General features: G+C 35.1%; 2 protein-coding genes across 8 annotated transcripts; both read right to left on the bottom strand.

Moving 5' to 3' along the window:
• Positions 1–3,905: 3,905 nt before the first annotated feature.
• On the bottom strand, positions 3,906–10,678 carry CRYGS (crystallin gamma S). Its single transcript, XM_026701393.2, has 3 exons — positions 10,573–10,678; positions 7,163–7,405; positions 3,906–4,347 (listed from the first exon to the last, which is right to left on the bottom strand). The coding sequence occupies exons 1-3, from the start codon at positions 10,591–10,593 to the stop codon at positions 4,075–4,077; spliced, it is 537 nt and encodes a 178-aa protein (XP_026557178.2). The 5' UTR covers positions 10,594–10,678; the 3' UTR covers positions 3,906–4,074.
• Positions 10,679–13,113: 2,435 nt separating this feature from the next.
• Positions 13,114–27,186, bottom strand: TBCCD1 (TBCC domain containing 1). 7 transcript variants are annotated; one of them, XM_087933091.1, is made up of 10 exons: positions 26,879–27,072; positions 25,800–25,989; positions 22,785–22,982; positions 21,363–21,722; positions 20,934–21,083; positions 19,166–19,532; positions 17,763–17,949; positions 17,155–17,652; positions 14,989–15,147; positions 13,114–13,493 (listed from the first exon to the last, which is right to left on the bottom strand). In XM_087933091.1, the coding sequence occupies exons 3-9, from the start codon at positions 22,809–22,811 to the stop codon at positions 15,018–15,020; spliced, it is 1,719 nt and encodes a 572-aa protein (XP_087789217.1). In that variant the 5' UTR covers positions 22,812–22,982; positions 25,800–25,989; positions 26,879–27,072; the 3' UTR covers positions 13,114–13,493; positions 14,989–15,017. The 7 variants fall into 7 exon arrangements, with proteins under 7 accessions (XP_087789217.1, XP_087789219.1, XP_026557176.1 ...); XM_087933093.1 differs by lacking the exon at positions 22,785–22,982 and having other exon boundaries at positions 27,056–27,186; XM_026701391.2 differs by lacking the exon at positions 22,785–22,982 and having other exon boundaries at positions 26,879–27,084.
• Positions 27,187–27,240: the final 54 nt, after the last annotated feature.

Below are 27,240 nucleotides of genomic sequence, written 5' to 3'. Positions count from 1 at the left end.
ATCTGGCATCCTTGTCCCCATATTAGATTTGTGGCATGGAATAGGACCTAAAATAAAGGACAGGTTCCCAAAAGGGTCAAAAAGAAAACAGTTATGCTGCTGCCTTTTCAAAATTTTCTCTTTTCACATGAAATACATGTGGGAAAATGGTACTTTTATTTTTCCTGACTGCTGATAAAGTAGAAAAATTCAGAAAAATTTCATCACTTATCTGTGGCTGAGAGTATAGTTGATATTTCTAATCTAGCCCAGACACTTTAGACATATTACATTTTCTATCTTGAGTTGCTAGACCAGTTTCAAATCAACTGAAAGTCATGGTGTAAAACAGTGGTAGTGTCAGCGTTCTGAGTAAAACATCCATTAAAAGCAGAACTCTGAGGCAGATAGATTCCTCAAAGAACATGTTTGATGGGTACATCATATTGGCACAGCCGGTGAAAACTAACTCTAAAGGTTCCCGCAGTTTTCACCTAATTAAAAGAGTAACACGCCCCCCCTCCATTGTCACATTGTCCAATGAATACAGCTGGAAGGCTCTTCTCCTCCTTCACCAGCTACTTATTATGATGACCTTGGCTCCCACAGGAAAAAAATTTCTTTTGACTGTTAACTGGGCTATCTACTTCCCCTTCCCTTCCCTCTCTCAGGTTTCATGGCAACTATGAAGCAACACAAGATGGCTTCAGCCAGGTTTGCTTCAGAGTTGACAGTTAGTCGGCCTTTTTCCATTTGAGTTTTCCATTTGTCCTTCAAATGACAGGCAAGAGATCCTTCCAAAAACTGAGATGGCTGGGTCAAAACTTATTTGTTATTAAATTAATATCATTAACATAATAACTCCATTACTGTCACATTAAACTTAAAAGTTAGTGTCACATTCCAGAAGGGCTTTGAGAACTTCAGTGTGAGGCTACCTAGCTAGCACAGGTTATTTATCCCTGGGTTAAACTGTTCCCTATCATCCAAATGATCAGCCATTTTGGTCTTCACTTTAAATGCCAACATGGCATTTCTCGCAGCCTATCTCATTTCACTTTGTCACAGGAGACTAGAATCCAATGAGGTATTGTTAACTCCAGAAAATAGACAACCTTGTTAGTCTATTGCAGAAGAAACAAAGGGGCATTCTTCACAGAAGATTAAAAGTGCAATTACTAGTCCTTGAGCTGGCAGATCATCTGTTGCCCCTGTTGCCATTCTTTATCCTTCAAAAAGCAAAATATTGTCAAATGGTGTGATCCATATTTATTACCCATAAAAGGCTGAAAACAGGCTGGGTGCACTTCCATAAGAGTATTAATCCCATATTTCAAAGCAACCTGAAAACAGCTGAAAGGTGTGGGTAATGTTATACAATGGAATGGTAAAGGTCTGTCTTCTTCACTCCAACTTCCCTGGAGAACAATTTGAAAGGTCTAGACTCTCCCATTGATCAGAGCAGAATTGCTATCCTTGGACTGGAGGGAAAGGATATGCCCATCCTGGCCTGAATGGCCAATAATTGTCAGGCTAATCTCATATCATAGGATCACCTAGCTACAACCCCAACAAAATTGCCAGATTATACCCATGGTAAAGTTACCCTGGCTTTTTGCCTACCTGGGTGGATAAATACAAAAACTACTAATCCAAGGAGTACATTGAGGACAAAATAAAGGCCACATCACAGAGACACTGATGAAATAAAGGTGGTTTCTGGAATATAACTGTGTCATGGTTAATGCGAGTAGAGAAAGTCTACAGAGACTTGTAGCAACAATTTAAAGATTAACACACTAATCGTGTTTCCACTGATTCCTATCCTTCAGCAGGACTGAAGCTTAGTTCCAATCTCTCTTCCCTGCCAGTCAGTCAGTCAGTCTGTGTGTGTGTGTATTTGTGTGTGTGTGTGTGCTTGTTCCCTGATCAGCCTGTCCCTGATCAGCAGTGTTTTCATAGAAGCTGTGTTGTTGTAGCTCCTGACAAGCATCACATACCCAGTTTCATAGTTTCCTAATAACCTCATACATCAAACCAAAGGAGTCTGCGAGGCCCATGTAATAAAAGTGCACAGTTTATGTGCTGAATATCATTATCAAAAGTCCCCTTTCTCTTGCTTCTTATGCAAAAATGCACATGTTCCCTGGAGTACCCAGCACAGAAAATGGATCAACAGAATCAACATTTGTTATTTTCTAGGACTTGAGGCATAATATATATGGGAGGGGAAAACAGACTGAGTTTATCCAAACATTTCAAAAATTGTTCCAGTTAAGGAAAAAAGGGAAATGGAGGACATCTGGTGGCAAAGAAATGAAACACAACTATGTGGAACAGAAAAATAATGAACCTATACACTGGGGAAGGTGGGGGAGAGAGAATTTAAAAAAAGTTCAGTCTCGATTGGAGAAAGAAGCTATAATTGTATTAATTTCGATGAAGATGTGATCACCCCTTAGTTAATCCTAGATAATTTAACCACAGGCTAGGTAAGTTAAATGAGCTTACAATGTTCCAAAATGAATTGTTGTTGTTTTTAGTTACTAAGTTGTATTGACCCATGGGCAACGTTCCTCCTGTCCTCTACCATCCTCCAGAGTCAATTTAAGCTCACACCTACTGCTTCTCCAAAATAAATAAATGAACTTAATTCCCAAATTCTGTTTCAGGATAAAGGGGACAAACCTCAAATTTCTGCCCCACCCCAGCATGTGGACAAGAAGCATTTATTGGTGAAAGGAACTGAAGTTTTCTTTTTCTTTTTTTCAGAAAAGCTAGTATAAGTATGAAATATTTTTCTATTAATAGTTTCCCAAACTATTGCCTGGATATTAGGTTCCAATAATAGAGACTAAACAGATGGCCTGGAGATAATAGTGTATCTTTTGAGAGGTTCTTGTCTGAATTCGCTTGTTTTCTTGAAGATGTTTCATTACCCAAACTAGGCAGCATCATCAGTGCTGATGATGTAATGAAATGTCTTCAAGAAAACCAGCAAGCTCAGAGAGCACCCAAGGATCCTTTATTTCAGCTCTGACCTACAAATATTCTCCTTTATTAGTTTTTATCTTTTATTTAGATATTCTCCATATTTAACTAGTGTACATAAAGCTATTGTTTGGCTAAACTTCATCCTGGGAATTTCTATATTAGGTGATTTTTCAAGCCTCAGATTCCCCAATACAACTGCAGGACACCATTAGGAAAGAAGCTGCCCTAAGATAGTGGTTTGTTTGTTATTTTCAAATGGCTCTTCTGTCCTCCCTAGTATTTGCTGAATGTTTGAAGGAAAAAGAGGGATTGTGATTGTGATATACATCTGTACATCCATCTACATTATTAAACATAAAGAGAAAGGGGACATTGGAGCTGCCAGTGTGAAAGGAGAGAAAGCAACCTCTTCATGGATTTTTGTGCTCAGAAAATTTGGAGGGTGTCTGAGAAAACTTCCTCAGAGTGGTTTTGCTTATTCACTTATCTACTAAACCGGGAATTATTGAATTATTCAGGAAAGGAGATCCTTTAAAACATCTTCAAATATACACACATATCTCACTTTTAACCATATTATTATCTTTTCTCTAAACCAGTGTTTCCCAACCTTGACAATTTAAGCTGCATGGACTCCAACTCCCAGAATTTCCCAGCTAGCATAGCTGGGAAATTCCGGGAGTTGTAATCCATATCGCTTAAAGTTGCCAAAGTTGAGAAACAGTGCTCTAAACCAGGGGTGTCAAACTGGCGGTCCGCGGGCTGGATGCGTCACACACAGGTTACTGCCACTCCAGCTCCACGGATGGGGAAAACATCACAAAACGTCACGTGATGGCAAGGTAATGTGGCAAGTTTGACACCCATGATCTAAATCTTAACTAAGGAGATATGAGACAAGGTTAAAAGGATCAGTCTCACTCTGATTTTGATGCTAAATAAATTTAATTATCTTTCCAAAATAGCAGTGCAGAGATTAGTCATCTCCTTTAAAGGATCACTCAAAGGGACACATATACCACGAATAATGACAGGTATCATGAAGCCCACAAGTATGGCATCAAGTCTCTATCATATCAGTTTCAGACTCCATGCTATTTATTATTCTGCAATATGGCGGAAGGACTGGACCAGTGGGGTTGCTGCTCCCCACTCTGTGGGTTTACTGTATTCCCCTCTCTCCAAGAAATACTGCTTGCCACGGAAGTTGGGATGTTCGTAGAAAATCCATGCCCCATCCAGAACTTTGCAAGAATGAATTTCTGGCAGGTGAAACTTCTCCATCACAGAAGGGCAATCCTCTGCAGATTCATGCATTTGACCATTAAAGTCACCCTTCTCAAAGAGCTGGATCTGATATTTGTCTCCACCAGTCTGTAATGAAGAAGAGAAAGAATATACAGATTACTAAAGAGTTGAACACAAACTTTTCTGCCTTCTCTTAAAATGTAAATGGAGAATATTCATTATCACAAATAATACCTTGTAGTTGGAGATATGATGCGCTACACCGCTGGATGAATACATCTATTCATTATATTTTACTAATATAATTTCAGCAATATTTCTGCCATATATTACAATGTGATGTGATGATCAAGAAAAATTTATCACCGATGGCAAGTGTTATAAAACTACATTGTAATTAACTTCAGGTGGCCTCCATTTTTTCTGTCACAATGGAGACTATAGGATCATTTTCACTATAACAAATTAGAAAGTATCTTATTGGGGAAAGCTGCTCTACGATGTATCAGATTCTGAGGGCTATGCTATAATGCTTCTGCATTATTACCAGAATCTCTGTATTAACTTACCAAAATCTTGAATTTAGTAATATTTTGACAGATGAAAATCTCTGACAAACTCAAAACTTGTACAAACCTGTGTGGTAAAATTAATATATACTGATTTACAATCTTTGTCCTCTGACAGTGTATATAAATTATTGTCATGTAATAATAATAATAATATTCAGAGGCCACAGAATAATATATTTATCTAAATAGATCTATACCTACCGTCATAAAAGAAATGAGTAAATAGTGAAGTAATAGGTATACACAAACACACACATACACGTGCATTCACAGGCACACACACATTAGATCCTCAGGGTTATGATCCTCAATTTAACAGACTTCAGATGTAATGGATAAATTTTTAAGTAATAGCGGACTTTGCCCAACAACAAACTCCCCTGTACTTGTAACAGTCTAGACAATGTTCTATATTTCCCTTTTAAAATGTACATGCTTCTTAACTGCGGCAGTTTGAGTTTCAGGTGAATTAATGGCCAAAAATATTGGTGTTTAAATTTGTATTTGTAGATAAAATTTCATCAGATATGGCTGGAGGAGAGGGACCAGCAAAGAAAAAGAGCAAATATTTGTAAACTAACAATTGACTGTAAAATTAAAATCAGGAGTGTCGACTGCATAAGATTAGTATGGTGTAAAAAATAAACTGTGAGATGTCCATATACTAAAAAGTAAGGTTAAAATGTAAATACTATTAGTAAAAAAGCTGAAACTGGAACAGGAAGACATAAGAAAATGGCAGAAAAAATAGCACTCTGTGAAGCAACGTTCATGTGGTTTTAATGTATGCAGTGAGACTGAGGTCAGCAGTTAGCATAACAGCAGATCACATGAGAATAACTTTCAAAGCCAGTGATGAATGGCATCGCAGTTTTGTAAATGGCATTGTTAACAAGTGAACCTTTAAGTGCACCAACAGAAGAAACAAAGCCATTCAAGAAAAGTTTATATAAACCAATTGATGCCCCAAATGTACAATGCCAGTAAGACTGATTTCTCCTGGCACTTGTCTCCCTCAGACCTTTTAAGGATGAATATCAACAGTAGCAGGGTGAAAAATCAGAAAAGAGAATCTCAGCATCACTTTAGGCAAACACCAATGGATTGCATAGACTGATGCCAATCAATGTGAGTAAATTGTGTTTTTCACACTATAGAAAAACTGCAAACTTTGCAATTTTAGGGAGAGAAGCATACAGAAATAGCATGTTCCCACACTCAGTTAAAATTGGACATTTTCTTCAAACTAATTGCCTGTCTAACCAAAATCCAGAATTTTTCAGATGGCTATATCATTAAAGTAGGGTTTCTAATGTAAAGTATAGTTCTGTGTTTTGGGTCTCAAAAATACCAGTCATCATTTGGCAGACTATTGATTTAGTGGAAATCCCTTTCTTGCCATTAGTTTACTAAATCAAGATGGAGGTGGAATTCCTCGGTTTTAGGAGAATTCCTATACGTCATTTCTGTATGTTTCTTCTGGAGATCTGGTAAAATTTTAAAAAGTTTTTCTTTTAATAAAAAAGTTTCTCTTTTAATATTTTCTTCATTTTTTTATTTTTCAAAAGTCTCTTACCATTTTTAATTTTCTCATGGGATACTTTTAAAATGTTATTGAGTTTGTTTTTCTTTTTGTTTTGTTTCATTCATTGCTCAAGTCCAACTTTATTTTCTATTAGCTGTATTAAAATGTAATTTTAAGTCAGATTTGTCTAGTGGCACCAGACTGGGTGACTTTGAGTCAATTACTTTCTCTCAGTCCAATCCACCTCACAGATTATTATGAGAAAAACAGGAGGAAGGAATATTAGATACTGCACATGAGTTATTTGTAAAAATAATAAAAGATATAAATAAATCAATAAATTCTCTCATCCAAGATTATTACAAATAAGAGTTCTTTCTTTATCTAAGCAAATATGTTTTGTATAACTTGTAAAAGATGTCCTTCACTTGAAAATATTGGCTTGTCAGGCAATTGAAGAACATTCTGGATATAAAAGCAGCTAGTGCTAAGCATAAATTATTGTGTTTCAATAATATGTTATAAATTGTGCGTATAATTTCAACTTTTCTGTGCCAAAATATGTGTGTGTGTGTGTACTCATAAGCTTATAAGTGGTGTGGGTATATAGACACACATCTGTTTTATATTGGATTATTCGAAGGCTTTCCTCTTTCTCAGAATTGAGCGGTCTTTTCTCCTCACTTGTAAGTTCATTGCCCACCTCCCGTTTACTCTTTCCAAGACCAGGTTTACATTCTTTCACAGGCAGCTTACTGGAAGTGAACTAACATGGTAAGAAGAACCATATTTTGTAAGAGATTGTTTCTCTGAAGGGAAAAAACAAACAAATTATTCTACTCACCAACTGAATGGATTTGCAGGAGCTGACTCTATCATTTTGACCCATCCAGCAGTGATATTCAGGATATTCTCCATGGGTTAAAACATACATGTTTCCTGCAAAATTTGGCTGCTCATAAACAACCCAGACACCATTTTCTACACGGATGGAATTGCAATGGCTCAAGTCAGTGTGGAAATCCAAACAATCCCTATCAGACTCATAGCGGCATCCTTGGAAATTCTTGCCTTCATAGAAAGTAATCTGAAACACAAGCAAAGGAGAGAGAAATAGGTTTCTGCAAAACTAGGCTTTGTCTGAACTCTGTAGCAGATGAATACTACCCAGAGCAATTCTTGCACTCAAGCTTGTACCATATCCCTTTTATTGGTTGGTGCTTTGGATAACTAAATGCCAAAGTTGCTGATGATATCAAATTATATCTTTTGATCCCATGCATTAAACCTACAGTATAGGGGACTATAATATATGTTAAATTATTTTGGTGTTTAAAGTAGGGGGGGTTAAATCCAAAACCGCTGATGTTTAAGTGCCAAGGTAATGCCAAAGTTAACAGAAGATTTATGAAAAGATACAACTAACATGGGACATGCTGATTATCCCCATATAATCAAAAATTCATTATGGCATTAATTCATTGCAGCAGATACAGTTTTGATGAAATGATTGACAGGACTTCTGAATGAACAGCTATTATACCAATAAAAGACATGATTCTCTCTTTCTCTCCTTTGAGTCTTTCCACATAATAGTTTTACAGATCTCAGCTTTGGTAGTATAAAAATGCCTTGTTCTGACACTTTGGCATTTTGCAGTATGAAGAACAGTAATATGCAAGTCTTCATTTATGGCTTGGAGACAAAATAAAGTCAGTATCATGGGGACAGAGGGTAAAATTGGGTTGCAAGGTTGTTCCAGGTGATGTTTTAATAGCTCTCCGTTGGTTGATTTGTGTAAGAAAAAAAAGTTCTGTAGTGTAATATAGTGACTCAGGTTGAGGATTGGTATCAAAGAGACATAGTTTAAGTTTCAATGAGTTCACTGTTAAAAGGGTAAAATTAAGAAAATGTAGATGCATAACACTCAATCTTTCAGAAGAATACAAGGCATAGATGTGATGTATTATCACTATTGTGGGTATTGTTACTATTTTTACTGTACAGGAAGATTGTAAATGGAATATAATTTCTGAAGTTGTCAAGACTTTATGGCTCTAAATTAGTATCTGTTATATCTACAATATTTTCTTCCTTTTCATACCTTTAGCACCAAGCTGAGGACATGACAGAAAAGAATATTTTTGCTCAGGCTTGAACGGTAGGGTCCTTGGTGCTTTCTGAGAGCACCAAGGATCCCACAACCATGAGGACAGATATATTTTATCTTTTGTATCCAATTTATGTTTTTTTCTTCACCCAACTGTACAAAAAAGATACGAAGATTCTTTTTTTTTTTTTTTAGTATCTGGGGTATAAACAGGGAATTTCATGTTGCCCTGAGCATCTGCTCTTTCCAAACTTATATTAAAATCAAAGCACACAATCCCTATTCATACAATATATCTAGAATTATGAACATGTGGAAGACCTCTCCAAGTCCCCAACTAGGTGTCTCCTTTGAAGCAGTCGATCAAAGTTTTGAAAAGTATAGAAATCGCTTAAATAAAAGCTGCCCATAAGATGGTATGGGCAAGGGATCCGATTGCTCACATATTCATTTCTCACTATAAAAACCAACACTTACACCAGCTACAGGAAGAAATGTTTGCTCTCAGCTATATTCCTGCTTGAATTTATCTCCCGATTTTGTCCAGGAACTATTTATTTAAAATCAGAAGTTTAAGTTTTAGATGATAGAAATCTTTACTTTGATTAACGTTCCATCTAAAGTGGCCCTTTAAGAATGTTACTATATTTTGTCCTTTTTAAACTTAAAAAGAAAAAAGAAACGTGAAACAAACCATTTTGGGAGAGAAGAGGAGGGGTTGGTCCTTCAGAAGTTTGCACAGAGACACGCAGAGAGCTTTTTTCCCAATAAAAAAGTGCACAAATCCAATCTGCCATTTGTCCTTGGACAAAAATATTTGTTGGAACAAATATATCTGAATAGGATTTTTTTAAAAAAAATGGTGCAAGCCTGGGAAAAGGAATAGTATGAGTCTAATTGGTTCGCAGGTTGTACTAGAGAAAATACAATAGAGAGTGAATGTGGAATATGGGAAACTACTATCATTTCCACAAAGATGAAATACAACTAATGAACTAAATGAACAACAGACACAGAATACAAGCTCAGGGGAAGATATTGGGATCACACACAAATGGGTACTAAAAAAATACCACTGCAGCAATAACACATCAAATGTAAATGTCTAATGTATTAAAGGAGAAACTGTTCAGATGTAGAAGACACAATGTTGTGCAAAGTCCCCCTGAACTTTGCCTGATACACATCTGTTAAAAGATCTGGGAATTGTATGTTTGAAAACTCCTTCCTGTGAGTGACAGTTTCTCTCCCATATTTTCAAAAGCTTTCAACTTATGTATCAGAAAGATAGTTAAACTTGAATCTCTCTGGGGCACCTTATTTAAAACAAACACAGGAAAGCATCCAACTCTACTTCAAATTGAGTGATACAATTTCAAACAAATACCTTACATTAATTGCTCAGAGTATATTCTTTTTATAAGTTTAAGGTAAGCCATTCTTAGGGAACTGTTCAGGGGTAGTTTTCGTAAATCATCCCAAAATCCAAAGCACCATGGAAATCTTCCTCTCTTTTTTTTTGTTCATTTACCCTCTCACAGTAAACTATGGATAGTGATGAACTGCCCTGCTGAGATTCTAATCTTGAACTTGCTCAGTTAATAAACAATAGGGCCTGTTGACTAACATGAAGGAAATGATATCTGTATCTGCGTGGGACTGCAGATTAAACTGATTGTCTGGCTAGATTTACCTCTGTAACATACAAATATTTCAGTGAAACAGCTGGAAATACTTGTTCTCTGCATGGAACATACTGGTCCTAGTGCAAGACTAAATCTTCATTTCAAGATCACCCCAGTAAGTCTCAGAACTTCTATATCTCTTATCTTCCACAGAATGAAGCAAGTAAGTATCACAAAAGTAAGGTGTATCTAATACTCTCGATGATGCCATCTTCAAATACGGATAGACCTTAATTTGACAAAATAGTAGCTGTTTTGATGAAAGTTAGAAAAAAGAGTTTCAGGCATTCATTTATTCCCTAACAATTTGCTTTCTAACAGAAGATGGGAAACATCTCCCTCATCTACTCTGCTTATCTTAGTTCTGCCAAGTTCACCAGCAGGTTGCATCTTCAGATGTCATCTTCTTACAAACAAAACGACAAAGAAGGATATCCTTAGACTGAAACCATAACTTACCCTGCTTCCAGTTTTAAACATGATCAATGCTGGATGCCGTATTTCTAAAGAAAAGAGACTAGAAGTAACGGCAAGAGCTGAAACCAGGAAGTCTTGTTTTATAATGGGCTCATTTTTTAGGATAAATGTTTGCTTTGTCATGAAAATGGGATTCCAAAATTGACTCAGTGATTCTGGGGCTATTCAGAAGTTCTAGAAAAACAAAGAGGATTATAAAATAAAAGCAAGCCTCACTGCTTCATTTCTCCCTTTATTTTTCCTCATTCTAATGCATTAGGCTTGTGAATGCATTGCTGAGTCAGAACTCCAAACTCCTGTCAAAAATACTCAAAATAAAAAGTGCTTGCAGCTCTTATTGAGTGATGGTAATAGTTCCCCATTTTGATTACATATAATAATGGATTCAACTAAAGGAAGCCTAGTGGAACATAATGCCAGAAAACATGGGAACCATGCATGAATGAGGAAAGTAGCCTGGTGAGCTATTATTCTATGGAGCAAGAGTTTAACTGAAGTAATACACTTTCCATTGAGTAAAGTACTGTATCTTCCTAGCTGTTTGCAAACTTCCAAGGAAAAGGCTACAAGTGGCTCTGATATTTTGTTGTAGGTTTAACTAACTAAAATATTTCTTTAACCACTCATAAAAATACAGCTTATAGCTCGTAGTTTCTATACAAAATTGATTTATACAGTATATTCCATTTTGAGAAAATACAGGTAGTGCTTATTTAGTGACCAAAATTAGGTCCAGAAATTCAGCTGCTAAGTGAAATCATTGCTAACTGAAACTGCAGCTGGGCTTACGATCTTACTTCGGGCTTCTTTTGTTTTACCAATCTGCAAAGGTCATAAATATGGAGTGGTCACATAATTGCTTTTTTATCACTGTCATAACTGGAAACAGTCACTAAACAAGGCAGTTGTTATATAAGAACTACTTGTATATATAAAACTGGTATTACATAGTTTTGGTGGGTATCGGTCACAGAATATTTTCAAACCTGCCATTTTTAAATCTAAGATTTTATAAGCAAGGATTTCAGTGTATCTTAGGATACTGTTTCATAGGATCTGACTAAGGACAGTAGGTAGACAATATTCTAGAAATGTTCAGCAGAATTCAGAATAGTTCAAGAAGGCATGAAGACAATGGACATAGTTAATCTTTTTTCCCCTCAACTCAAGCCTTAAAACAACAAAACCCAAGTTTTACCTGAGCATGCTCACACCATTCTATATGAACTAGGACAGCTAACCTAGAGATTAATTTGCAGATCAACATACTATTGCCTACATTCCATCATCTCAGATATGTAAAAAGTGTATTTCCAACATATGCAATTGTAAAAAAGAAAATCCCATGCTAAGAGCATTATAAAAATTTTATTTTTTATAATTATCTTTTTTATTATAAAAGGTGCAAAAAATAGAAATCCCTTTATATATACAGTATATCCACTTCTGCAGAACTATATTGGTCTTGCATTTGAAAAGGAATCTAGCAAAACTGGAAAAGTGCAGAAAAAGCTTATTTTCTTATAAGATGTTTTAGCACTCATTAGCTTGGAAAGAAGACGTCACACTCAATGAAGCAATGAAAGGATTGAAAGGATTAGCCAGTTTCCCAGGGGACACTTAGCCAGGAGCAACTTTCATGTCCCTGGCAGGAGCTGGAGCAAAGGACAGGAACTCACCCTGCCCCATAGCAACACACAGATTTCAACATGAGCTTGCTAACCTCTAACTCAGAGCCCTAACCATGTGAGCCATGTGTTCCTGCAAGAAGACAACTGAGGGAAAATATATATAAAATCCTACAAGTATGAAATCATGCTTAGCAGGTACTGAAAGCAAATTCTCCCTATTCTAATACACAAGGACTACCAGCCATCTAATGCGGGTGTTTGGAAGGAGATTTGGAACAAACAAAAAGAAAATACTTCCTATGCGATACATAATTAATTTGTGGAATAAGTCACATAAGTTACACGTAGACAAAAAAGCATGGGTGGTTGTTAACGCCAATGGCTTTGAAAAGAGATTAGAAAAATGCATTGAGCACATCTCTATCAAGATCTCAAGATCTTGTGGGTTGAGCTCGTATCTTTTCAAGGGGGTGTTTCAGGAGAACATCAGTAGGAGTATGTTTCCTTTGTCTGTTTGTGGACACTAAAGAAGCATTTCAAAAAAAAAAAATCAGCCCTCTGCCCCTCACAGAAATAGTTCTTCTTTTCTACCTTGAAACTCCCAGCTTAAATAGTTGACCTGAAATTCTAGTGTTTCAAACGTTGGGGGAGAGGGAATATCCTTAATCTGCCACTTCTTTCAAAATGGAAAAATTAGCAATTTAGTAATATTAAAAGGTAACCACTAAAATCAGTTTAGTTTTGACTAGTTATTTATGACTAACTTAAACCTGTATAGTTCAATGGGCCTACTTTAAGCCTGAATTCAATCCAAGAATATTTCCCAAAATATAGGGATGGTAATAAGTGTTATTACATCATTAAATCTGAAAAAAGAAAACAAGGCACAAAATTTCATTGTGTCAATTTAATTAAATTTCACACCTGAAGTGCTAAACAATTGATATAAATATATATTTAGAAACATTAATATAAACAATATTTAATTAATAACAGAAAAATTATTCACCCAGCAGTCAGAGCACTGCCACTATCTTTACATCAAGAAAGTAAAACCTTTTCCTGCACATTTAAATATGCTAGGAATCTACATTTTGCTTTCAAGTATACAATGAAGAGCAACTGATGATATCATATAACGTGAAATATGCAGTAAATCCATTTCCTTCTTGATAATGCCATTAAGCAAATTCATGTTTCTAAACTTCAAGTTGTCCCCAGTCTATTATGAGGGAAATGCTTTTCACTTGGCACAGTGCATCATCTCCAGAGCTATAACAAAACAGAGAGTTAAATTGTTGAATCAGCAGTCTCATCACATTCCAATCACATGGTAGTAGCCGTTTACTTGATAGTTTCAATCACAAATACATAACGAACAACAACAATAATAATAGGATGCTGTTTCAGACCCTGGAAAAACTGAGTAGTTCTAGGTTCTGGGGCCTTCTAGTTGTAGTACTAGGATATATTTGATGCTGGATCAGATTGCACTGTCATAAACTTATCAGTGCATAATCTGGGCATCCTCCTGGACTTGTGGCAGTCATGCTAGCAGGGCCTTTGCACAGCTTCATGTTGTGCACCAGTTATACCCATCCCTGGTTTGGATCACTCTGTTCATAGTCACTCATGCCCTAGTCACCTTCCAACTGGATTACCATAATGTATTCTAGATGGGACTGCCCTTGAAGAATATCTGGAAGCTTCAGCTAGGGCAGAAAGCAACACAGGCAATTCTAGAACAGCACATTTTACATCTCTGCTCCATGGGCTATATTGGCATGGGACAGTTTATCAGAGAATCCACCTCTTCCCAACTACACCTACTCATCTCATCAGAGAAGACATGATACAGGGAACAACACTTGGCGGCAAGTCTTTTCTGCTATAGTGCCTGCCTTATGGAATATGTTCCCCCATGAAGTGAGTTTCGTTCCATTAATGTTCCAGAAATCTCTCAAGACCTGGCTTTGCCATAGGTCTGGGGGGGTCATAGAGGACAGGTGAGATCTTCTTAATAGTAGTTTTATATATAAGTTAAATTAAACAATCATTGAATGTTATGACAAAAAACCTTAGTCATCAAGATTGCAATAGGCTGAACACAATAAGAGAATGATACTAGGACAGTCAGTAAACCAGAAACAGACTGTATAACAGATGAGGTAAAAGAAATTGCTTAAGTAAAACTTTGCTAAGTGATATAGTTTGACAGAAAAAAATATAATTGTCTGTAGATATATAGTAGAAGTAGACATTAATTAATTAATAAAAACTATTAGGATACATCCCATGCATTTCTCATTCTAAGATAAAAGGGCATTGCAAATCGATACCTCTGGAACATTTATGAAAGAATGAGGGCTGGATTATGAACTCAAGAACCATAATTTATTTTAATTCTGAGATGTCTGTATTTAACAGAAAATAGAAAAATATTATATTTAATGTGGTGATAATAACATCATACATTTTATTCAGTATAAGGAAAAGGAAGTCAGCATTTTAAAAAATCGTATGTGGTAATAAGATATTTGTAATCAATGTAATCTTTAATTGGTAGAATTTTTTTAAATCTACAATTAGAGATTAGATTATAAAATCTTACAATACCAAATATAAATTATACTTTGTAGAAATATATTCCTCACTTATATCACCAAAGCCTAAGGCAACTTTTGACCTAACTTACAGAGCAATAATTGTTCATATTATATTAAAATACTAAGTTTTTATGTGTGCATTATGTGACCTTTGAACTCACCTGATGATTTGGTTGCTTTAAAGGTTCTCCTATCCTGCTGCCTGTTTAGATCCTGCAGCAGGAAGTACCAAGCTATCAAGCTGTTGACGGCTGCCTGTGTGAACTAGCCATTCATAGAATTTGTTCTCCACTAACATCTGGAATGTCTTCCTCTGATTCCTGAAACCAGGGAAAGGATTAGCTCTGTACTGTATACATTTATGTAAATATTCCTATCGCTAGATCTTTTCTTCAGAAAACAAACACACTGCCCACATTTTTTTTGTATCATTATTAAGGGATTTAATTTATTATGGTATGGTTCAGATTTTTATAATATGTAAGATTTTATAAGATTTTTATAATATTAAAATAAAATGGAATCATTTAAACCTATATAAAAACTTATAATCGAGAAAATGTTTCAAAAAAAGTTTCAGCAATTATTGTGCTGCTAATGGTTATAGTGTCAGGAGACTCAAGTTCTAGTCCATGGAATATAAGACTAACAAACCAGTAAAAGGCATTCCATTAATTTTTTCATACCTAGTAGCAATGTCATAAAACTAAAAAATGAATCAATGTAGAATGAAACAAACTTTTAAAATCAACTTTTTTATTAAGCACTACTACACAATATATTCCTATAAAATAGACACAGCTGGGTCTGTCCATGATGCGAGCTGCTAAAACCATTTATGTTTCTTACTGAAAATTACAAATACTTTTTTTTAGAAGAATGGTAGATCATTTGTGAGTATACACCAGTGTAACGTTAACAAAACAAGTCTGATATTAGTTCAACCTAGAAATGAATTATGAACCATAATTCTACACAGAGATTTGTATCACACCTGAAATTTGGATTTCTCTTTGCCTAAGACTTTAGAAAATTGCTTGATCTATTAAAATAAAGACAAACTTCCCCAAATTAAATAGAAGTCCATGTTGTTTAGTTTGAGTGATGCTTCTTGCATTAATTCCCTTTGATAATAATTATCTGATGTTGGCAGTTGTTTTAAAGGGTTAAACATAATATAGTTGATATAATTCCACTTTTATATGTGGCACTAATTTAATGTTATTTTTAAAATTCTTATTCAACTTGTAAACCTCTTTAATTTTTGTTCTTTTTATTCCTTTCTTTTTCACTTTTCCTTGGTTGCTTTTAAAAAAATATATTACAATAAAATTATTTTGTTTTTAGATTCTTTATGGTTACATTATTTTCTTTTATATTACTTCCTATGCATATTTGTCTCAAAAATTGCAAAAGAATAAGATTATATATGTTTGTTCTTAAAATTGTGTCAAGTGTATAAACTTGAAGAGCATAATTTATTTATTTGCATAACTTAGCACATTTACTTATTTTCTATGAAATTTCATGACACTTGCCTCCTTAGGAGCAAACAGTCACATAGTTAATATGAAAAACAAAATAATTCATTTTTACAATTTTTCCACAGATGTGATAATAGGCAGAAGCCTAGATTTTTTTTTCATTTTTCCATCATTTTCTAGGATTTACACCTCTAATTTAGTACTTATATTCAATTCATTTTGTATATATGTGTGTGTAATAAAACAGTCTTCTTAAAAGTATGGAAAATATAATTTCTATTTATTATTTTTAGAAATTATTTATTTTAATCTATTGACCTCCTCTAATCAACCCAAAATATCCAAAATATTTATCATTAAAATAATTCATTAAAATTAAGAGGAATACCAAGGCCAAAAAAATGCACCCTCAAAAATGCATTATGTGTTGATACCTATGTGTGGCTCCCTTCCATTCAGAAGATATCACAAGATATGACTGCCTGTACCCTGAAGTATTTTTATTTTATTTTATTTTATTTTTATTTTATTTTATAAAGTAGAGTGCCCTGATTGCAAAAGAATTGTTCATCCCCATTTATGGTGTGTAAGATATTTTGCTCATTAATTTTCTGAATTTTAATTTGCAGCCAACAAGTTGGGTTTACTTGATGGGTGTAAAACTCATAAAAACAGATTAATAAAAGGATCACAGTTGTCCTTGGGACTACAAGTCAAGACAAAAAAAAACAATATCCACACAACAAATTTAAATTATTAATTTGCATTAATATTGATGCATTTAATGCTAAAGCCATTACAACACCTGACTCTGTTTTCCTGGAAAATTAACTGTTTACTTACTTGGTCAGCTCTGCTTCCTTCACCGTTTTCTGCCAGATTCGTATCCTCTGTTCCCGTTGGCTCAGTGCTTTCTGATATGCAGGTGGCAGACCACCAGGTATTTCTGTTGTGTCTCCCTCCATTTCAAATGGAACAACAAAAGGGTAAAATTCTGAGGATGGGAGAAGTCTGAATACCTCCCTATCACAGTTTTCTTTACATACGATCATTGGATTATCCCAATTGTTAGGCACAGTAGCTAGGCCAGTTCTGCCCATATGATCCTCAAGCATTGGATAATGGGTATGGAAGGGAGCAAAAGTTATTGCTTGGTTACCTAATAATATAAGAGGTCTGGTTGGAGTGAGAACATGCAAAGTGCAACCATTCGTAGATGACAAAGATAGGCGATGGCAAACAGCAACAAGTTTGACATTGTCACAACTATGGAGATGTACTACAGTCTGCACTGGACCAAGGATAAAGGTGCTATTCCTGCATTTTTCTATGGTTACAGACCTGAAAAAGAGGAAAAACAGCCAATAATAGAAGACTGAAAACAACAAAATACAATCATGCATGTACCTTTTAATTAGGTTGCAAATACTGGCAACTGAAAAATATCTTACCTCAGTGGAGATAGTAAATAGATAAAAGATTCACAGCACCGATGAATCCTCACATGAGTATCTTCTAGGGTAACAGAGCTCTTTGCTAATGTTTGTTTGTAAACCTGGCTCATCACAATCACACGATGAACTGAAGGGACTATGTGAGTATTACAGGCTATTTTAGCTCGTTTAGTTGTTCCTTCAACTGGAAGAATTATTAAAATATTAGTTTTTAAAAAAATAGGTCTATTGAAGCCCAAATCTCTCATTTAGCTGTATCTTACTGTATTTCCCAAAGAAAGAAAAACCCTTCAACATTCAATATTCGCAAATATATTCTAGTCAAGCTGGTTGGAATAATTCGAAAAGCACTTAATTTTCTTGTACAAATTGTTAAGATTTTATGCTGTATGTTTGATATTTATGTGCAGTGCTCTGAGATTCTCTGTATAACAAAGGCATGGCTTTCTAAATATTTAAACAAAAATGAAACAAAAAGTTACATTTCTTTCTGGTTACATACTCCAAGCAGTAAGGATTTTTATTATGAAATTAAGTCATAAAACTCATAAATTTATTACCAAATCAAAAGCTCTAAAATGTCCTTATGATGTCGACATGTGCACATCTACCATGCACCCTTAAACTATATTTTCCCTCTTAATGATATTATGGAAATACAGAGCAATAGTCAAAACACATGTTACCTATTCTCAACTCAGGCAAATATGCATTAGAAGCATTAGAAATACGCATTCAATATTTCAGACCATGTTTAACTTTGTAAATCTTATATTTCCCATTTCAGAATGCTTTAAAATGACTGTTATGAATCTGAATTAGGACAGGTTCCAACAAAAACAATTCAAAAGACTTGTATTGTACTGTTAGAAGTCATCCAATGATACAACATAAAAAGCATTAACAATTCAAAGAGGAAATATGAGTATATAGTATTTAATAGATATTAATGAAGCCATAATGTATAATAGGTATGAAGATACTATAGAACAAGGGTCTCCAACTGTGGAAACTTTAAGACTTGTGGACTTCAACTCCCAGAATTCCCCCTCCAGTCATATCAGCTCAGGAATTCTGGGAGTTGAAGTCCACAAGTCTTAAAGTTGCCAAGGTTGGAGACCCCTGCTATAGAAGACTCATACTTGCTCTTTGATTCGTATGATTTAGCATCTTGGAACCTACCGAAGTTTTTACCAAAATTGAGTTTGTGATTCCTAGCTGGAAATGCTCCACAAATTCGTATATACATTTCAATTGGCATCTTAGCTTCATAATAAAAATGTTTACGTTCCTGAAGTTTATTATTATTATTATTTTAACAACTTTGGGGTATAAATTTTAACTGAAATCTGGGCAGTCATTATGGAGACATCCTATCAAGTAGTCAGAAACAATTGTACCTTGCTGTGCCCATGCAAGCTTTCTTCCAGATGTGAGGCAGGCTGTTGCCCCAAATGGGTTCCCAGTCAGACAAGTCCTCAGCCATGATTCAAATTTGGCACAGGAGAAAGCTTTGGAAAGTTTCGAGAAGCCACTCTTGGCATGCAATGGCTGCCAAAGGGCAAGTTCATGAAGAGGGTAAACAGTCCTATTTTGATCTACACTTCCTTCAATAAGGAAACTAAGAGCTTGAACAGCTTTGGGTGATAGCAGGCTGCTGTGCATAGAATGAGAGGAGGCACTGAGCTGGTCTGGGTCCAGTAACAATTCCAGAAGATCTTGGAGATGGTTTTCAACAAAGTCATGGTGGTAGTTGTCATTCCAATTCTTCAAACCAAGCATAAGAACAAATATTAGAAACAAAAATCAATCCACAAAATCACATGTATATACTGTTCTCTTGGCTTAAGCGATTACTATGCAGGACTGATACTGATACCAAGGCTCTCATCCATGAAAACTCATTAGGTAATCCTGAGCCAATCATTCTCTCTCACCCTATCCTACATCACAGGGTTGTTGGGGAATAAAATAGAAAGATGGAGCTCTATGTATGCTACTTTGTTTTAAGAAAGTCCAGATATAAGTGTAATGAGGAAATAAATATAAAATAAGATATAAGTAGAAGTCACTAATGTGCAGATTATTTATCAAATCTTTTCTTATTCATTTGCTAGAAACTACATTAGGCATCTAATATAAAAAGCGGGCAGATTTCTTTACATACTTATCATCAATGTCAGAATGGTAGAGGCTTCCTCTTACTGTTATTTTAAAAAAGAAGACAAGAAGCTAGCAAATCTGAAGATCCATACATGCTTTGTATACAGGTGTCCTTGACTTACACATAATGGCCATTTGAAGTTACAACAGCACTGAAAAAAAATGACTTATGACCATTTTTCACACTTACAACCATTGCAGTGTCCTATTGTCAGCTGTTCAGAATTCAAACACTTGGTAAGTGACTCATATTTATGATGGTTGCAGTGTCCCAGGGTCATGTGAACACCTTTTGTGACCTTCTGACAAGCAAAATCAATGGGGAAGCCAGATTCACTTAACAACTACAGTAATAAAGTTGTAAAATGGGGCAAAACTCACTTAACAACTGTCCTGTTTAACAACAGAAAATTTGGGCTCAATTGTGGTAGCCAGTCAAGGACTACCTGCATACGTAACTGACACAAAGGAAAATATATAAAGTGGTATTAGGAGATGTAAGAAGGTGCTTTGATAAAAGTCCATCAATTTATAGTGCATATTCAATTTTATGCATCACTGAGAAACAGGAAAGATCTACTGATTTAGCCTTGATTATTATATCATGGTTCATAGTAACTGGGGATAAAAGGAGTTGAAATTCAACATATTCTGAGGGTACTAGGTAGGAGAAAGCTAATCTTGAAAAAACTCTCACCATTAACTAAAGAGCACATACTTGGTAGCAGTACTGTCAAGTTACAGAGTTTGCTAAATCAATGTAATTATATTATATTCTTAATGTTGGCTTTGAATTTATACATAGATATCAAATATTACTTTATAAGTGTTTATGTTATATATAATGCCACTTTTTATAAAAACACTTATTTTAATTCAGTATGGAATGTGAATATATGAAAAAATGGAAGTACATTTTAACTTAACAAGTTATTCTTATAAGTAAAAGAATAAAGCATCATTCTACAGGGAGAGATTTTTGGAGGAAAGTAGTTCAAGCAATACCTTAATCTGATTGGCAGATTCTTTTAGCCCACTGTGAGACTTCGACTTAGGATTTGGCCACTCATCTCCAAGAAGGGATGTCCTCAAAGAAACCTTGTTTAGTTGCTGAATATAAAGGAACAGCAGGAACTGAAGTGTATCCACAGATAACTAAGAAAAGATTCAAGAGTTTAAAAGGTTATTTGATTTTTATTCAAAAAATTGTACTTCAGTGGAATAGATAGACCATTGCTTAAATTTCAAATAGTCTAAATTATTCTAAAAACAGTGTCTGATCCACCCGTATTAGTGCTTTATGCTGCAATGTATACCAGAAAGAAAAAAACCATTTTGGGGCAATGACTGCACTGGACATCAGAACCAGCACAAAAAATTATGAACAATTAAAATTTAGATTCCATAAAAATATTTGAAAAATACAATTCATACCCGATTCCTTTGCTTCTCTGTCTCTTCCTCAGTTACGCAACCAGATATGACTTCTGCCCACTCCAGTCGCTCCTCTGAAGTCTGCTCAACAAGACTGTCAAACAACTCAAAGTAAAGCCATGCCAGCTCTTTTTCTAGCTGTAGTTTTCCACAAGCAATGTGTCGCCACATAGACCAGGTAAGGTATGGATAATAGCCTCGACCAGAGCGCATTCTGACATAGGTTGACATTTTCCGAAGGTAATGCATGCTAAACTTGGAAGGAGGAGGGATTTGCAACGCTCCCACTATGAAAGGCTCCATCTTCACCCACAAACTGACTGAAGGTTTCTCCATTTTGAAAAGGTGCAGTTTATATATCTGAATTTGAAAAAGCACAAATACCACAAAATGCTGTTTCCAGACTTGTCCCCAATTCAATTATACATGAAAATGAATTTTCCCATATTAATTTCTCCTGATTACCTTATTTTTAAATATGCATATCTTATACATCTCAAATATTCTCCTACTTCATCCTATTTAAATATCTATTACCAAAATATACACATTAAATTTCACCTATTATCAGGTCAAGCAAAACTTTTGGAATCTAAGACTGCATTTTTTAAAAGTCAGAGCTTAGAATCTTAAGAGAAGCTTTGACTTATTATTCCTTTCTCTCTCATACAAACAATGAAAGATTTTGAACATCCTTTTTTACTTATTCACCACAGGAGCAAATGAAGAAAACACTCTTAAAGTTCCCTTTTAGAATTATTCATTAAATACAATAATCTCTTCCTTGCTAGAATCATATTTGTCCTAGTAATTTCTCTAGCAATTAGCTTGAACTAGAATTACTTGCATAAAGTCATAGTAAGTGGTCTGAATCCGGAAGTATACAGAAAAGAACATTTGGGAGACCAATCTGAATCAATCCATCAATCATTCAAGAGTTTGCATTTTCATAAATAGCTCCATTTTAAAAATAAAACCAAAGCACATTTCAAGTTCATTCAATGGCAAAACAAACTATTATTCTAATCAATGTGGCCTTATCCTGATTTCTGAAATTTGGGAAACATTTTTTTTCTGAAATTTTCAGCCTTATTTTAAACCCCGACTGTTGGCTTGAATATGTTGCATCTCTTGTAAACTAGATAAAAAGCAACATTGTGTCATAACTCATTTCTAGTCTGCTCTTACAAAGAAAAACATTTGTGGATTGCTTTATTTCTTGTTAAAAGAGCTTCAAAAAAACTATCACTGAAGCTTTAGCCTTTTAGACTTTTCTCTCCCACTTTGCTTGGTATCGTCTTTGAAGGATAAACCAAGAATAATAAAAGAATATCCAAAATCTTAATGTAAAAATAGAAATCAAGTAACTAAAATGTTTCTGGTTAATGTTAGTATTTCTGAAGATTTTAAATGCAGACATACCTCAACTGCAGTTTGACTTAAGTGCATTTCAATTCATGTCAACAAAAAGTTAGTGGGCTCATGTTAATGTAGTCATCATGACATAGGATATCATCAATTTTAAAAATTAAAATCTTACAGACAAAATTTAAACAAAATGCAAGATTTGGTATTATTTTCATTCTCATGGTTTAAGAGGACAGAAGCAGTCTTGAGCATCTGCGGGGGGAGGGCGCTCAAAGAAAGAAATGATGACACTATGTGATGAAATCATCTATGATATTATTTTGGCATTATTACATTTCTTACAGAAGCTGCTGAAAGCAGTTAAAATAACCCATGTACTTCTAATGTGCTTAATTTTACTGCCTATTTATATGGTTTCAAATAAGGGAATTTTATTTATACATAATTCCAAAAAGCTTAGCATCAGAAAAAAAAAGATATACTGTAACTTCTTTACTATATGATATGTAAAGAAAAATGATAGGTGTCTATGCATAACAAATAGACACAGTAAAAAAATACACAGAATGTTCATTGTATATAAATTGAGTAAACAATACATTTTTCAGTTAAAGAAATACCATTTCCTCTTGAAAGTAAAAAAATAACTGTTTCAAATTCAGATTTAAAAATCATCAGAAGTCTGAAAAGAATGTAAATTGTGTCTGACGCCAAATATGTTTCTCCTTCTATTCCATGATCATTATTAATAATGATAAAATAGAGATTTAATGGTAGATTGTAATCCTGTGATCTCTGAATTTATTTTACAAAAGCAATAGACCCAAGTACCAACCTGATGTCAGATCAACCAAATTGAAATACATTTGTAAACGTATAAATTCTATCTATTAAGAACATCAACAATATTGGAAGAATGGTGTATTTATATTTCATATTTTACAGGTAGTTTTTGACTTACAACACTTCATTTAGTCACAATTCGAAATTACAACGGCACTGAAAAAACTTTATGACCACTTTAACAACTATTGCAGCATCCCCATGGTCACTAGATCTAATTCAGACACTTGGCAACTGATATGTATTTGTGACAGCTGCACTTTCCAGGGGTCATCTAATCACCATCTGCAACCCTCCCAGCCAGCTTCCAACGAGCAAAATCAATGGGGGAGGCAAGATTAACAACTGCATGATTCACCTAACAACTGCAGTGATTCACTTAACAATTGTAGCAAAAAAGGTCATTAAATGGGACACAGCTCCCTTAAGTGCCTTACTTAACAATGGAACGTTTGGGCTCAGTTGTGGCTATAAGTTCAGGACTACCTCTAATAAGGGAATTTTGTCAATGTTATACAGATAATCCTCAACTTACAACCACAAATAAATATAAAAACTCTATGCATCATATTACATCCCGCCAAAGTAATTCTATACACACTGCAACTGTTCTGCAGTGGTGATATAGGGCACAAGTAAATGGATACATATCATCTTTACTGTCAGTGCCCAGATAATCAGAATCCAGGTAGTCGGATCATAATTTTTTTAAGAAATTGGAAAAATCACCCAGTAATATTTTTTAATGAATGATGCAGTAATTTACTGACTGTACAGTATTTCCTAATGCATATAGATTGGTCTAATTTAACAAATTAATTTAGATTTAATTGTTAAATGCTAATTTTTATGACTGCAAAAACTATATCATTGATATTTAAAAGTGTGGGAAACTATTTTTAAAAAACCCTAACAGCTCAACTGCTCTAAAAACTCTTCAGTAAATAATAAATTCAGTTTAATTCAGTCAACATTTATTAGTCTGATAAACAATAATACATGTTTTCTACATACATGTCATTTTTAAAAGAAAAATTAAATCCAGGTATTTGAAATGTTTGGGTTTTTTCTCAGGAATTGTGTTTGTATGTGTATATCTTTTTTTTTCAAATATATTCTTTGGGATTATTGGTGTTTTTCTTTTTAATTTATTAAGTTTTTTGTTCTGATCATGTTTGTTTTACAAACAAGAAAATTAAAACATTTTATTGGATAGTAATCTAATATTTAATAAAGGCATTCTCAGTTGCCTCTATCAACTATTGATACAGTTCTTTATTGAGGTTTTGTACTACACACTGTTTTGTTATTCAAAAGCCTGGTCCCTCCATCCTTGATTCTGCTGTTTGCTGCCTTCTGCTTCAAATTTGCACTTTTCATAGCATTGTGAATGGCCTCAGTCTCCAATTAAATAGCTCCTTTAAAGGCAGGTATGATAGAAGGTATGCTTCCTTCTAAACTTTCTTCAAATTTGCCTTGCACGATTGTTGCTCCATTTTATTTATTTTATTTTATTCCTCTAATAGAAAAGAGGAATATTCCTTCTATTTCATTTCTATGTCTTTAAACTACTGTACTATTTACTGCACTAAAATTTAGGTCAGTTAACATTTTATTACATTGGTATTATTTGTATATACTTCACACATATTTATTTAACTGATGTTGAAATTAAGTGCACTAAGGCAAAACTGATACATTCTGGGCTCCTTGGTTCAGGAGATTCTGATGTGCACAAAGGATTACAGGGTCCTTAAAATGGGAATCGTGATGGAGGCTGGGAGGTAAACGAATCTGGAACTCTTTAAGGACTATATTTGGCCTCTTGTGAATAGAATATGAGCAATAAAAACTAAGGACGTGCTATAAATAATAAAGTAATATAACATTAACAATAATAACAATGATAATAATAATAAAATAAAAATAAAATATAAATATAAAAAATAAAGAATATGAGCAATAGAGCTCATAAGGACAATAGAGCAGGAGATATAGAACACCTGGTTAGAAGCCTTAGGAAAAGAAGTGTTAAGATAGCAGGAAAGTTGCGAACTTTCTTCTTGCTGGGCGGTGTTAGCGGGGAGGCTTTTTGCAAGAAAAAGGAGAGAAGCTGCTCTTCTGAAACGTTATTAAACAAGCGCTCACAGCATCCACTACGAAGCGAAATGGAATGATGAAAAAGGAGACCGAGATCACCCTCCAGGCGGAGAATGCAGCACTCACCCGCCTTTCCTCACCAGCGCTTCCAGGACGCCAGACGCGAACTTGCTTTCGAACGCCTACGGCCAACTCTTCCCGCGCCTGCGCACACCGTCTGACTCAGTCACCAATAAAACCGCTCCCTGGAGTAGGCTTCAAAAGACGTTCTATTGTAGAATCGCTAGGCTAGCCACCAATCGCTCTCCCCGTATCTCTAGTGCATTGGCAAGAATAGGAATGACAGTTGAAAGACTAAGAATTCGCAATAGCGACCTCTGTAGATTGGGCGGATCAGAAAACTTGCCTCCATTTGCTTCTCCCACTTCATCTACACCAGGGGTCCCCAACCTTGGCAACTTTAAGACTTGTGGACTTCAACTCCCAGAGTTCCTCAGCCAGCAAAGCTGGCTGAGGAACTCTGGGAGTTGAAGTCCACAAGTCTTAAAGTTGCCAAGGTTGGGGACCCCTGATCTACACTACAGCGTTGTCTCATTAGTTGGTATTTATTACTGCAATTGTGAACAGCCACTCTGTTTTATACTTTTACATTTAATGATCGGGTTTAGGTATTTGATAATACTTTGACTTCACTTTTCATTCTTTCAATATATACATTTTATTAAAAGTCTCTCCTTATAGATCCTGAAGTGATTTGTGTCATTTTCCAGGACGCTCTTGACTTAACATTCTAGACAGGGTATTAAACATGGGGGGGGGGGGGTTGTTGTTCCATTAAATCTCAGCCAGAAACCTCTTTTTGCTGCCATCTAGTTATCATCCAGAAATTTGCATCTGAAGCAGACAGTCCCAAGTCTAGAGGCATGAGAAAGATAGATTGATAGAGATATTCCTCCGATATTAACCAGATCAACCTGGCTAGTTTCCAGTCCCAGAAAGATGCTGCCTCCTGGTGAGGCAAATATTGTTCTTGTATAAATATATTTGCACAGAAACGCATTTTATGTTTTTCTTAAAATACATTCGCTGGCCCCAGTCTGCGTTAGCAAAATGTGTTATCATTTAATGTGCCAAAAGAATTCTATGGAGTGGGGGGAGCATAGGTAAGCATTTAGAAAGTAGATTTTATGAACTGTCAGAATTACCGTTGATGTAACTGCGTTATTTCTTTTTCAAAAATGGAGTTCGTTGATTTTGATAAGGCTGAAAAAAATCCTGTTTGCCTCGAGCTCAGCATTAGAAACCAACAACGAAGGCCAGGCGTAAACTGCTTTAAAATATACGGAACTAAAAGGACGGACGGCCTCCTCTTTGAAACCTACCTATGCGTGACATCATCACGGCGCTTCTCGCCACGACGGAGACCACGGCGCTCTTTTCCGCGTCCTTATTTGTTGACGTTACACACTTTAATTGGCCCGATCTTACCCGGGTGGCGGGTGAAGTGTGCAATTGTGATTGGCCAGCGGCGAATGACGGGTTGCCTTCTCTGCTGGGTTCTGATTGG

The sequence above is a fragment of the Pseudonaja textilis genome, chromosome 4 (genome assembly GCF_049901715.1).
Source record: "Pseudonaja textilis isolate UNSWEBS1 chromosome 4, rPseTex1.2, whole genome shotgun sequence".
NCBI classification, from domain to species: domain Eukaryota; kingdom Metazoa; phylum Chordata; class Lepidosauria; order Squamata; family Elapidae; genus Pseudonaja; species Pseudonaja textilis.
Note: the sequence above shows the minus strand (reverse complement) of the source record. Positions and strands in the feature narration are given on the sequence as shown.

What these genes read in the sequence shown, in the direction of transcription:
- CRYGS (XM_026701393.2), bottom strand. Translation starts at nt 10,593, where the DNA reads ATGTTTAAAACTGGAAGCAGG. An exon ending in TGTTTAAAACTGGAAGCAGG is followed by an intron (nt 7,406 to 10,572) that starts GTAAGTTATGGT and finishes CTTGTGTTTCAG; the next exon opens with ATTACTTTCTATGAAGGCAA. An exon ending in CCTGCAAATCCATTCAGTTG is followed by an intron (nt 4,348 to 7,162) that starts GTGAGTAGAATA and finishes TCTTCATTACAG; the next exon opens with ACTGGTGGAGACAAATATCA.
- TBCCD1 (XM_087933091.1), bottom strand. Translation starts at nt 22,811, where the DNA reads ATGCACTTAAGTCAAACTGCAGTTGAG. An exon ending in CAGAGAAGCAAAGGAATCGG is followed by an intron (nt 21,084 to 21,362) that starts GTATGAATTGTA and finishes ATCTTTTCTTAG; the next exon opens with TTATCTGTGGATACACTTCA. An exon ending in TATTTACTATCTCCACTGAG is followed by an intron (nt 17,653 to 17,762) that starts GTAAGATATTTT and finishes CCTCTTTTTCAG; the next exon opens with GTCTGTAACCATAGAAAAAT.